Source organism: Loxodonta africana, chromosome 21 (genome assembly GCF_030014295.1).
Source record: "Loxodonta africana isolate mLoxAfr1 chromosome 21, mLoxAfr1.hap2, whole genome shotgun sequence".
In the NCBI taxonomy this organism is placed as follows: domain Eukaryota; kingdom Metazoa; phylum Chordata; class Mammalia; order Proboscidea; family Elephantidae; genus Loxodonta; species Loxodonta africana.
Window position 1 is genome coordinate 37051177 of NC_087362.1, and position 12657 is coordinate 37063833.

The 12657-nt window shown below is 40.0% G+C and overlaps 1 protein-coding gene across 3 annotated transcripts in view; it reads left to right on the top strand.

The window, feature by feature from the left end:
* C21H16orf46 (chromosome 21 C16orf46 homolog) overlaps positions 1 to 12657 on the top strand; it is a 28670-nt gene that overhangs the window by 447 nt on the left and 15566 nt on the right. The window contains exons 2-4 of one of the 3 annotated variants that reach the window (XM_010597835.3): positions 3710 to 3783; positions 5634 to 5681; positions 8437 to 8675. In XM_010597835.3, coding sequence (XP_010596137.2) covers positions 8475 to 8675 — 201 coding nt within the window. In that variant the 5' untranslated portion in view covers positions 3710 to 3783; positions 5634 to 5681; positions 8437 to 8474. The remainder of the gene's footprint in view (positions 1 to 3709; positions 3784 to 5633; positions 5682 to 8436; positions 8676 to 12657) is intronic. The other 2 variants (XM_064273748.1, XM_064273749.1) reach the window with 2 other exon arrangements.

The following is a 12657-nucleotide window of genomic DNA, read 5'->3' on the forward strand; positions in this document are numbered from 1 at the left end:
GAGGGAGGGGCTTGTGGGGAAGGCGAGGAACCCGGTGTGAAAGGCCGGGGCTTTGGGAGGGAGAGGTGGATTTTTTATGTTTGATGACTTGTAATTTCATGTGAACTATAAGGTGTGTGAGAGCTGGGAAGACAAGTGTTGCTTTATCATTTTATTCCCAGCGTTGGGCACTTAATGAATGAAGGAATGTGAGCTTAGCAAGGAGTAAAGTTGGGGACTGAGAATGGAGTAAAAATGGCCTGGTAGGGGAGGATGCTGGAGAAATCGCTCTCCTGGAAATCATTCCGTGAATATTTAATCAAGGCCAGTATGCCTTATAAGTGCAAATAAGCATAGGACACAAAGAATTAATATGAGAAAATTTATAGTCTTGAATATGTAAACAAATGGTTCAAGTTGGATGGTGCATGTGGTTACCTTTGAGGCAAAGCTTCAACCCTTGCTGAGTTGTGTTCCAAAACCGTAAATTAGGCTGGAGTTCCAATGGCATTTTCTTGTAGAAACTATGTTACCTGTAGTCAGGAGAGTCAGGCCAATCTTTAAGACCTATTAAGACCAGTTATATATACCTGAAGTTTAAGAAACTTAACTTCCACCATGGCCAACGGTGTTTGTATCTATTCATTCAACACATCGTGGTGGGGACCAACAGGAGCATCCATTCAGAATTCCAAGTGAGGGTGTCAGAAACCCATCTTTCTCTGGCTGAAATCCTGACAATAGATTCGAATTTCCTGTAAACCCGTAGCTTCTCCAAGCTGGGGGTACAGTGTAGAGCCAGTGAGGAATTGGGGTAAAGCAGTAAGGAGTTTTGAGGATTAGAGCCTGCTTTTGACTTGAATGCCCTGGGCCTTTAACCTCTTCTTTGCCATCAACATTCCCCTACTCCTAGTAGGTTAGGAATGTGTCACCTAGGTGTTAGGATCTAGGGTAAGGCATTTGTAGTCTGACTATATAGCCAGGCAGTGATGAATCTGTTGGAATAACTCCACATTCCCCTTTTCTCCAGCCCATTGTAACCACCCAAAAAGTTGTGTCTCTGTGTTTTCCTGTTCTGGATATTTCATATAAGGGAGATCATACAATATTGTCCTCTTGTGTCTGATTTATTTCACTCAGCATAATGTTTTCAAGGTTCATACATGTCATAGCACGTGTCAGAACTTCATTCCTTTTTATGGGAGAATAATTACCCATTCATCTTTTGATGGACACTCTTGTTTCCTACCACATTTTAAGAGAGACTTTGACAAGCAATTGTGCATTCTTAAGATGATGAGGAATTTGGGATTCTTTTCTGGAGAAATGATAGCTGTCTTCAGATATTTTCAGGGCTATCATGTTGCTTTTAGTAAGAACACCAGAACTGAGGAGCAAAATTTTCAGGCTTGCAAATGCCTTTATTTGAGAACATTCTAATCCTTAGAGGTTCCAATGGAATGAAAAAAAAAAAAATGCTTGTAAAGTAATGAGCTCTCAGTCATCAAAAGTATTTGAGCAGAACCTGAGTTATTACTATATTAGTTTTCTATTGTTGCCCTAACAAAGTAACCACAAATTCACTGGCATAAGACAACATCCATTTATTAGCTTACAGTTTTATAGGTCAGAAGTCCAGGGCAGCATGACTGCGTTTTCTGTTGTAGATCTCACAAGCCTGAGATCAAGGTGTCAGCCAGGCTAGTCTCTTACCTGGAGGGTCTAGGAAAGAAAGCACTTCCACATGCATTCAGGTTGCTGGCCAAATTCAAGTTTCTTGCAGTTGTAGGACTGAAGTCGAGGTTCTCTTAGTACTGAGTTACTTTTTAAATGTGAATTTTATGCAACACATCTATGAGAGCATCAACAAAAAATGTGTCCGTCTATCTTACTCAGTTGTGATATTGGTGCTACTCTGCAATTGACCAATGGAGGCTTAATGGAAGTCTTTGTTTATTTCTGGAGCAAGACACTATGTGCTCTGTAAGCTACAGATTCGCTAGGATGTTAAAGCTACACTGACTTTGCCAGATGTGTAACAAAGAGGCATTTGGTAGTCTCTGTACTGCTCGGTTCATTAGCAGACTCCATGAATTACAGTGTCAAAAATCCAAACAGTAATGTCTATTCTTTTTCTGCATTACCAACCCATTCTTTTGCAATTCGGTAAATTCAGTGGGAAGGCCTTGTATACTTTGACTTAAGAGTAGTTCGACCCTTATTTTTGGAATTCAGCTAAATGACCTTCATAAACTCTATTGACTTTGTATACTTTTGTTATTCATCTTTGTTGTACATACTGTTCTTTTTCAGTATATCCTTGTTCAAGATCTTTACTCCAACTTAAAATTGTATAAACCATGTAGTTCTACTCTGTCCTATAGGGTTGCTATGAGTCGGAATTGACTCGACGGCACTGGGTTATCCATTCTTTGATATAATGATTTCAGTTTGCTCAAGGTCAAAATCCACAGTATCCTCACCTCCACCATTTTCCTACATTCCATTTCTTGAAACACTCTCATTACATAACAATTTTTAAAAGAATGTTTTACTATGGAAACTTTCACACTTATGTAAAATTAGAGAGAGTAGTAGAATGAGCTTCCATGTCCTCATGCTCATCTACAACAGACACAATTCATGGCCCCTTTTATTTCATCATTCCCTCCCTAACCACCCCCTCCATGGATGGTATTATTTTTAAGCAAGTCACTGATGGCTTATGTTTAATTGTTTATAGTTTTTTAATGATTTGGGGGCTGATAAATTACCTTTCTGTTCCTGTCTTTAAATACTACCAGAACAGATATTTACTGAATCATAGTGAATTTCTATTGACTTGTGTTCCCTAGGCTCTCATTCACCTTCTTTATTTCATTTCCAAATATCTTAAGTTCTTGGATCGGGTTTTTTGGGGCTTATTCTTGTTTACTTAAGCATGTGTTGGGGGGTTGGAGCTCAGTCAGCAGTTTCTTCTTTGTACATTTTGGTTTTAGTCCCTTCAATAGCTTGTGTAATAGAGTTTAATACCTTCTGACCTACATCTCTGTGCTCTCCTGCTTTGTACTCTAAATCCAATTTTCTAGTTGCTTCTGCAAATGCATTTCCCATGGGAGCGTTTTCACTGGGACCTTTGTGTTTTCTTGATGTGATTTTCTTGAAAAACAGTAGTATGGGTTTTGATGCATACTTTATAAAAGTGATTCTAACTGAATCAGGTTCCAAAGCTCACTGGAAGTCAAGAAAGTAGGATAACATTAGCTAGTAACTTACTTTAGATCTGTCAATTAGGCGTAATTTTACTATCGGAAAATATGAGTATTATATGAGTGTAGATTTCTACATTCCAGCATACAATTCATAAGAAATTGCATTTCTACTGTTTTAGTCGCTCTTTGTGTTGTATGCATTTCTATTTGTCATCTGCTTTTTTAACATGCACTGGAGGAAACCCTGGTGGCGTAGTGGTTAAGTGCTACGGCTACTAACCAAAGGGACAGCAGTTCGAATCTGCCAGGTGCTCCTTGGGAACTCTATGGGGCAGTTCTACTTTGTCCTATAGGGTCTCTATGAGTCGGAATCGACTGGACGGCACTAGGTTTGTTTTTTTGGTTTTTAACATGCACTGGAAGGTAAGAATGGGCAATAAAATTTTAAGGTATGTTTATAGGAGGGAGACTTAAAATTAAGCCTACAGTATCCATTAACTGAATTTTTTTCTCATTAGGAAAAGAACATCGATATCCTATTTTAGCAGTTCAGCTTGAAGACCAGTGTTCCGAAAGAGCACCTAGGGATCTGGTATGCAGTAATCTGACCATTTGACTAATAATACTGTGCTTAGTGATTCATAGATGATTCTTAGCTTTTGATTGTAAGAATTTAGTATACTTCCCCATGAATTATTATTATAACCTGGGTTTCTCTTGGTACTTTGTAATACAGTGTGCCTGGAACCTCTTCTGGTGCCTTCACTGGGTTTTACTTTGGTATCCTAGACTTCCTGAAGCCCCTCATGAACTTCCCTTTAAGAAGTGTTGCTCTGGAGGGCAGAACTAAGACCTGGGAGGGGGTGGAGGAGATTGAGGGTACATGGAACACAGTGTTGGAAAATAAGGGAGAAATTTCTAACAATTACAGTAGTAGTTTTCAAACTATGCTGATTTTTAGAATCACCCAGCACGCTTTAAAAAACCCGAGGCCCTCCTTTGCCGTGAGACCAGAACTGGATGGTACCCGGCTACCATTACTAAATGTTTTGATCAAAGACTCTATAAAGAATCCTGATCACAAGGGGAAAATGCAGAACAGAATTTCAAATTCTCATGGGATCCAGACTTTCTGGGGCCATTGAGGCTGGATGAACCCCTGAAACTATTACCCTGAGATAATCTTTAAACCTTGAACCGGAAATATCCCCTGGTAAGCCTTCTTAAAACCAAACAGTAGTTTGACTTAACTAGTAAAGAAGTCTGCCTTGAGCATTTTGCTCTTCCAAGATCTATCCATATTGGATCAAATTGACAACAGCAACTTGAAAGATAGGAAACTTAGAGGACATTGAGTTTATGTTAATGGGGGAAGAACAACTCAGAGAAGGAGGGAGAGAATGGTTGCACAACTGGAAGAATCTAATCAGTGTCACTGAATTGTATATGTAGAAGCTGTTGAATTGGAAAATAAAACAAAAACAAAAAAACTTCAAGGCCCAGGCTGTGCCTTAGACCCATTGTAATCAGAATCTCTGTGGATCGGGGTCTGAGCAACAGTATTTTTTACAGAGTTTCCCAGGTGATTCCATGGTGCAGCCAAGTTTGAGAACCTGTAAAGTTCAGCACTTTGCCTTTGGAACTGGCTTTCCAAGTAGTAAGCTCTCTGTCAGTGGAGGTAATTCAAATGGAGGTTAACTCAAGCACAGAACATTTTTCTTGTTGATTTGAACATCCTAACTATTGACTCGGCAGCAATGGGTTAACTATACTTAATCTCTCCTAAAAGTACCAATTTCTTTGCTGTATTATAAACTTCAAGTTGAAATTTATTTTAATAAATGGCTTTGCTTTTGAGCTGCTTACTTGTTAAGTCCATGGAGGTCTGTGGGACACATGCTTTTGTAATTCAGAAGAGGACAAGGTTTGAGTGTGCTGCTTTGGCCTGGGCAAATCTGAAGTTGTGTTATTATTACCTGCCATGAAGTTGGCCCCAACTCATGGTGACCCCACACACAGTAGGACAAATGCTGCCCAACCCTGGGCCATTTCCCAGTGAAATGTGAATTAGATCTTTGTGATCTGTAGGGTTTTCATTGGCTGATTTTTGGAAGTAGATTTCCAGACCTTTTTTCCAGGTCCACCTTAGGTTGGAAGCTCTGCTGAAATGCATTCAGCATCATAGTAACAACCAAGCCTCCTCTGACAGATGAGTGGTGGCTGCGCGTGAGGTGCGTTGGCTGAAACTTGAACTTGGTCTCCTGCATGGAAGTCAAGAATTCTACCACTGAACCATCACTGCCCCCTAAAGTCTGAAGTGAAATTTCAAAATATGAAAGGAGCAGGCTGGTGTGCACAATCTGTCTGGTCCTGAATTGTGCTTCTGTTTGTAAACAAAACAGTGCTTCTAGTCTTTAGTCACCTGTAATTTTTTCCTTTCAGATTTTATTCCTTTCCTTTGGTGTCCAAATATATTTTAACCTTCCGTAGGTAAGTGGGAGCTTCTTCGTTGCCATAAAATGACACTTTAATCCTATGTAAAAAAGCTGAGATGGTGATTAAACAGATATGGTTATAAGAAATTCTGATCTTTAGCTCAGCAGAAAAGTTAAAAAGTGGGTTTCTGGCAGGGACCTTGTTTGAGTGAAAGAAAGCAAGGTCTTTGTCCCCAGCATCCAGCGACTTCTGTTTCACCATGAGCAAAGAGTTCCTCAAGAAGGCACTGGCTGCCTGTCACCACTAAAGCTAGACCCTTGGAGGTCACTGCTTGGACATGAGAGTTAATCTCCTCAGATGAGGAGTTCCCAGGAGGAGCCCCTGACTGCGGGACGGTACTATAATCATGCCCCTTTTTATAGATGAGCAAACAGACCCAGAGATGTAAGTAACTTGCCCGAGGTCACACAGCTAGTAAATAGAGTAGATTTGATTGGAACCCTGGCTGTTTGGCACCAGAATCTGTACTCCTAGAAACTATGATCCTTTGGCTGGATTATTAAAGCCAAGTCCCATTTTTCAATTCTAAAAAAATCCAAGTTTATAGTTATTATTTGTTGGAAGGTTGGTCCAATAGGAGCTTTGCTTCCTTTGCCAGAAGCTGAAACCTACCTGAGATCTTTCCATCTGTTTATTCTGCCTTTTGCGTTTTCAGCCTCAGCCTCAGGCTGATTCCTCTTGTATTTCAGAAATGGTCCTTGACAGTCCAGAAATGATTTTAAGCAACTCCCAGGGCTATATATTTCTTCTTTGTGACTAGCAAAGCCATGGTGGCGTACTGGGTAAAAGCTCATCAGCTAACCAAAAGTCAGCAGTTCAAATCTACCAGCTGCTCCTTGGAAACCCTGTGGGGCAGTTCTGCTCTGTCTCATAGGGTTGCTATGAGTCAAAATCATTTTGATGGCAATGGGTTTCAACAGGTTTGAGAATAGCACAACCAAGACAGTGCCTTTGTCTCATCAGCCTCAGAAAAGTTCTTTGTGATTGGACCAGCTTAGGCTAAAGGCCTACTTGTGAATCAGTCTTTTTTTTTTTTTTTTTTAAATTGGGATAAAATTCACGTAATATAAAATTCATCATTTTAACCGTTTTAAACTGTACAGTCCAGTGTTTTTTTATTATATTTACAATATTGTGCAATCATTACCAATATCTAATTCCAGGAATTTCCATAACCCCAAAAAGAAATTCTGTCTCTCCTAATTTCTACCTCCTCGATCCCCTGGCAACTACTAATCAGCTTCCTGTCTCTATGAATCTGCCTATTATGGACTCCCTGTAAATGTAATCACACAATATGTGGCCTTTTGTAACTGGCTTTTTTCACTTAGCATGGTTTTCAAGGTTCCTCCATGTTGTAGCATGTATCAGTACTTTATTCATTTTTATTGCTGAATGACATTCCATTATATAGATAAACCAGGTTTTTGTTCATTCATTCATCAGTCGATAGGCATTTGGATCCATCACATTGTGGCTATTGTGAATAATGCTGCTATGAACATTCATGTACCAGTTGTTGTTTGGACTTGTGTTTTCAGTTCTTTTGGGTAGTGTCTTAGTTATCTAGTGCTGCTATAACAGAAACACCGTAAGTGGATGTCTTTAACAAAGAGAAATTTATTCTCTCACAGTTTAGAATGCTAGAAGTCTGAATTCAGGGTGCCAGCTTCAGGGGAAGGCTTTCTCTCTCTGTTAATTCTGGGGCAAGGTCCTTGTCATCAATCTTCCCCTGGTCTAGGAGCTTCTCAGGTGCAGGGACCCTGGGTCTAAAGGATGCACTGTGCTCCTGATGCTGCTTTCTTGGTAGTATGAGGTCCCCCGTCTCTCTGCTTCCTTCTGTCTTTTATATCTTAAAAGAAATTGGCTCAGGATACGACCTAATGTTGTAGATTGAGTTCTCCCTCATTAACATAACTGCCTCTAATCCTGCCTTATTAAGATCATAGAAGTAGGATTTACAACATGTAGGAAAATCACATCAGACGACAAAATGGTGGCCTACCCAAGCTGACACATTTTGAGGGGACACAATTCAATTCATAACAGGTAGCTACTTAGGAGTGAAATTGCTGGGTTATATAGTAATTTAATGTTTGACATTTTGAGGAACTGCCAAACTATTTTTCAAAGTGGCTGCACCATTTTACATTCGCACCAGCAGTGTATGAGGACCAGCTTCTCCACACCCTCACAAACACTTGTTATTTTCCTTTTTTGTGTGTGAACCAGTATTTATTTTGGGGAGTGGATTGGGCACATAGGGGTAGAGGTCTGAGATTGGGAGTGCATTTATTGACTTGGCCTAGACCACATGCTCTGCCAGCTCCCTCAGAAGTTCAAAGATCCCCAAAGCAGATGCCAAGGGTTGTTGGGAAGAGGAAAGAGGAAGAGGACAAGAGGGGTATGACCACAGTATCATCGGGACATTTTTGGAGTGGGAGGGTAGGGATGCTTCAATCTACATGACTTACCCCACTCTGTACCCCATCACCAGGAATAATGCCTGTGTTAAATTCTTCCTGTCCTCTTCTTTATTCCCAACTTTGATTTGTAGTTACATTAATTAGTCTTTAATCAAAATTAGTCTTACATTTTATAATGTCAGTAGTTGGCGTGGATAGCGAATGGCTTATCTGTTGTCAGTCTGTTCCCAAATGTGTCTTGAAGATAACTTACCTGAGTTATTAGATTGCTTTTCAAAAATTTAATATTAAAAGCTAAGTTCAATCTGTGTTTCAAACTGCAGGCAGAAGATGTTAAAAACTTTAAGAAACAATCATAGCAATGGCTCTCTGTCAGAAAAGTGAGACTGATTTAGAAAATAATGAAAATCAAAACACAGAAGAAACTGAACCAACCTCTACTTGTCCAGATGAAAGAAGCGAAAGGAGTCATGTTTGTTGTCTTCTGAATATCAGTGACATTACACTTGAACAAGATGAAAAAGCCAATGAGTTTGTTATTGGAACTGGATGGGAAGAAGCAGTGAGTATCTTCTTGTATTAGATCTCTTGAACATCAGCGTTTCAATCAAATCTCTTTTTAAAAATAGAGTTACTGTAACTAAAAAAAATGTGGAAACAATGAAATATAGAAACCCTGGGAACAGAAATAAAATATTGATGATGAAGATAGCAGTACCTTCTCTGGAGCGCTTAGTATTTAGCAAGCATGGTACTGAATGTTTCACATTCATTAATTCATTCAACCTCTCAATACCCCTGTGAGGCAGGTATTATTATTATTATTTTGTTCCATATTTATTTATTTGTTTATTTTTATTGTGCTTTAAGTGCAAGTTTACAAATCAAGTCAGTCTCTCATACAAAAATTTATATACTCCTTACTGTGTACTCCTAGTTGCTTTCTACTAATGAGACAGTGTACTCCATTCAGCTCTGTCCCCCTCTGCCTTCTCATCTCCCCTCCAGACAGGAGCTGCTCACATAGTCTCATGTGTCTACTGGAGCCAAGAAGCTCTCTCCTCACCAGTATCATTTTCTGTCTTATAGTCCAGTGCAATCCCTGTCTGAAGAGTTGGCTTTGGGAATGGTTCTAGTCTTGGGCTAACAGAAGGTCTGGGGATCATGGCCTCTGGGGTCCTTCTAGTCTCAGTCAGACCATTAAGTCCGGTCTTTTTATTAGAATTTGAGGTCTGCATGCCACTGCTCTCCAGCTCCTTCAGGAGTTCTCTGTTGTGTTCTGTCAGGGCAGTCATCAGTTATAGCTGGACACCATCTAGTTCTTCTGGTCTCAGGCTGATGTAGTCTCTGATTTATGTGGCCCTTTCTGTCTCTTGGACTCATAATTACCTTATGTCTTTGGTGTTCTTCATTCTCCTTTGCTCCGGGTGAGTTGAGACCAATTGATGCATATTAGATGGCTGCTAGCTTGGGTTTAAGACCCCAGATGCCACTCTTCAAAGTGGGATGCAGAATGTTTTCTTAATAGATTTTATTATGCCAATTGACCTAGATGTCCCCTGAAACCATGGCCCCCAGATCCCCACCCCTGCTACTCTGGCCTTCAAAAAGCATTTGGTTGTTTTCAGGAAACTTCTTTGCTTTTGGTTTAGTCCAGTTGTGCTGACCTCTCTTGTATCGTGTGTTGTCTTTCCCTTCACCTAAAATAGTTCTTGTCTTCTATCTGATTAGTGAACCCCCCCTTCCTCCCTCCCTACTCTCGTAACCCTCAAAGAATATTTTCTTCTCTGTTTAAACTATTTCTTGAGTTCTTATAATAGTGGTCTCATGCAGTATTTGTCCTTTTGCAACTGACTAATTTCACTCAGCATAATGCCTTCCAGATTCCTCCATGTTATGAAATGTTTCACGGATTCATCGTTGTTCTGTATTGATGTGTAGTATTCCATTGTATGAATATACCATAATTTATTTATCCGTTCATCCGTTGATGGGTGCCGTGGTTGCATCCATCTTTTTGCTATTGTAAACAGTGGTGCAGTGAACATGGGTGTGCATATATCTGTTTGTGTAAAGGCTCTTATTTCTCTAGGATATATTCCAAGGAGTGGGATCGCTGGATCGTATGGTAGTTCTGGCTTTTTAAGGAAGTGCCAAATCGATTTCCAAAATGCTTGTACCATTTTACATTCCCACCAGCAGTGTATAAGTGTCCCAGTCTCTCCACAACCTCTCCAACATTTATTATCTTGTGTTTTTTGGATTAATGCCAGCCTTGTCGGAGTGAGATGGAATCTCATTGTAGTTTTGATTTGCATCTGTCTGATGGCTAATGGGAAACCCTGGTGGCGTAGTGGTTAAGTGCTATGGCTGCTAACCAAAGGGTTGGCAGTTCAAATCCACCAGGCGCTCCTTGGAAACTCCATGGGGCAGTTCTACTCTGTTGGAATCGACTCAACAGCAATGGGTTTGGTTTTTTTTTTTTTTTTTTTTTTAATGGCTAATGATCATGAGCATTTCCTCATGTATCTGTTAGCTTCCTGAATGTCTTCTTTGGTGAAGTGCCTGTTCATATCCTCTGCCCATTTTTTAATTGGGTTATTTGTCTTTTTGTTGTTGAGTTTTTGAAGTATTATGTAGATTTTAGAGATGAAATGCTGATTAGAAATGTCATAGCTGAAAACTTTTTCCGAGTCTGTAGGTAATCTTTTTACTCTTTTGGTGAAGTCTTTGGATGAGCATAGGTGTTTGATTTTTAGGAGCTCCCAGATATCTAGTTTCTGTTCTAGTGTTTGTGCATTGTTAGTAATGTTTTATATACTGTTTATGTCATGTATTAGGGCTCCTAGCATAGTTCCTGTTTTTTCTTCCATGATCGTTATTGTTTTAGATTTTATATTTAGGTCTCTGATCCATTTTCAGTTAGTTTTTGTGCATGGTGTGAGGTATGAATCTTCTTTCATTTTTTTTTGCAGATCGATATCTAGTTATGCCAGCACCATTTGTTAAAGAGACTATCTTTTCCCCATTTAATTGACTTTGGTCCTTTGTCAAATATCAGCTGCTCATATGTGGATGGATTTATGTCTGGATTCTCAATTCTGTTCCATTGATCTATGTATCTGTTGTTGTACCAGTACCAGGCTGTTTTGACTACCGTGATGGTATAGTAGTTTCTAAAATCAGGTAGCGTGAGGCCTCCCACTTTGTTCCTCTTTTTTGGTAATGCTTTACTTATCCGGGGCCTCTTTTCTTTCCATATGAAGTTGGTGACTTGTTTCTCCATCTCATTAAAAAATGTCGTTGGAATTTATATCGGAATTACATTGTATCTGTAGTTCGCTCTTGGTAGAATAGACATTTTTACAATGTCGAAGTCTTCCTATCCGTGAGCAAGGTATGTTTTTCCACTTATGTAGGTCTCTTTTGGTTTCTTGCAGTCGTGTCTTGTAGTTTTCTTTGTAAAGGTCTTTTATGTCTCTGGTTAGATTTATTCCTAAGTATTTTATCTTCTTGGGGGCTACTGTAAATGGTATTAATTTGGCGATTTCCTCTTTGACGTTCTCTTTGTTGGTTTAGAGGAATCCAACTGATTTTTGTGTGTTTATCTTGTATCTTGATACTCTGCTGAACTCTTCTATTAGTTTCAGTAGTTTTCCTGAGGATTCTTTAGGGTTTTCTGTGTATAAGATCATGTCATTGGGGGCAAGTATTATTAATAGCCTCAGTTTTTGGATAAGGAAGTTGAGGCACCCAAAAGGTGAAATAATGTGCCAAATATCACAGCCAGTAAGTGGCTGGAGCAGGGCTTGAATCTGGGTCTTCTGGACCCCAGAACTCGAGCTCCTTAACGTCTGTGCTAAGCCCCCTGAGGGGCCTGAGGTTTCTGTCCTAGCGGTTTTACTCAGAACACTGTGGGTGTCCTGAAACTATTCTTAGAATGAAGAGAATCCACATTCTGGAACTGTAAGGAACCTTGGTCTGTTCCAGTGGTTCTCAAGTGACGTTTGGCAATGTCCGAAGCCATTTTTGGTTGTCACAACTGAGGGGTTGCTCCTGGCATCTAATGAAAGAAAATTTTGTGTGTGTGTTGGAATATATCCAAGGCATCATTGAGGCTTTTTGTGAAGAGCAAACACTTTAGCATAAGAAAGAACGAGATTCAAATCCAGATCTACCACCTATCAGTAGGTAACCTGGGGGAAGAGTTCATTTCCCTTAGCTTTAGTTTCTTGATCTGTAAGTTAGGGATGTACTACTGCCTACCCCATGGGGTGTTGTGAGGAGGTTGTGAATGCCTAATTCCCTGCCAAGCACTTATTAGACTTTTTAAAAAGTGTTTCTTCTTAACACTTAAGAATTTTGAACTGGAAGAATTTGGGGAGCTGACCGTGTGAAGTGAGGAGGTGAGAAGGTGAAGCAGGAATGGTGGTAGAGGGATGTTGTGCAGGGTGACCACCCCTCCACAGGCCACCTTGATTGGGAGGCTGGCCCCATCCTCAGGCCAGGAGATACTGCTGCTCAACACAGACCCTCCTGATCCT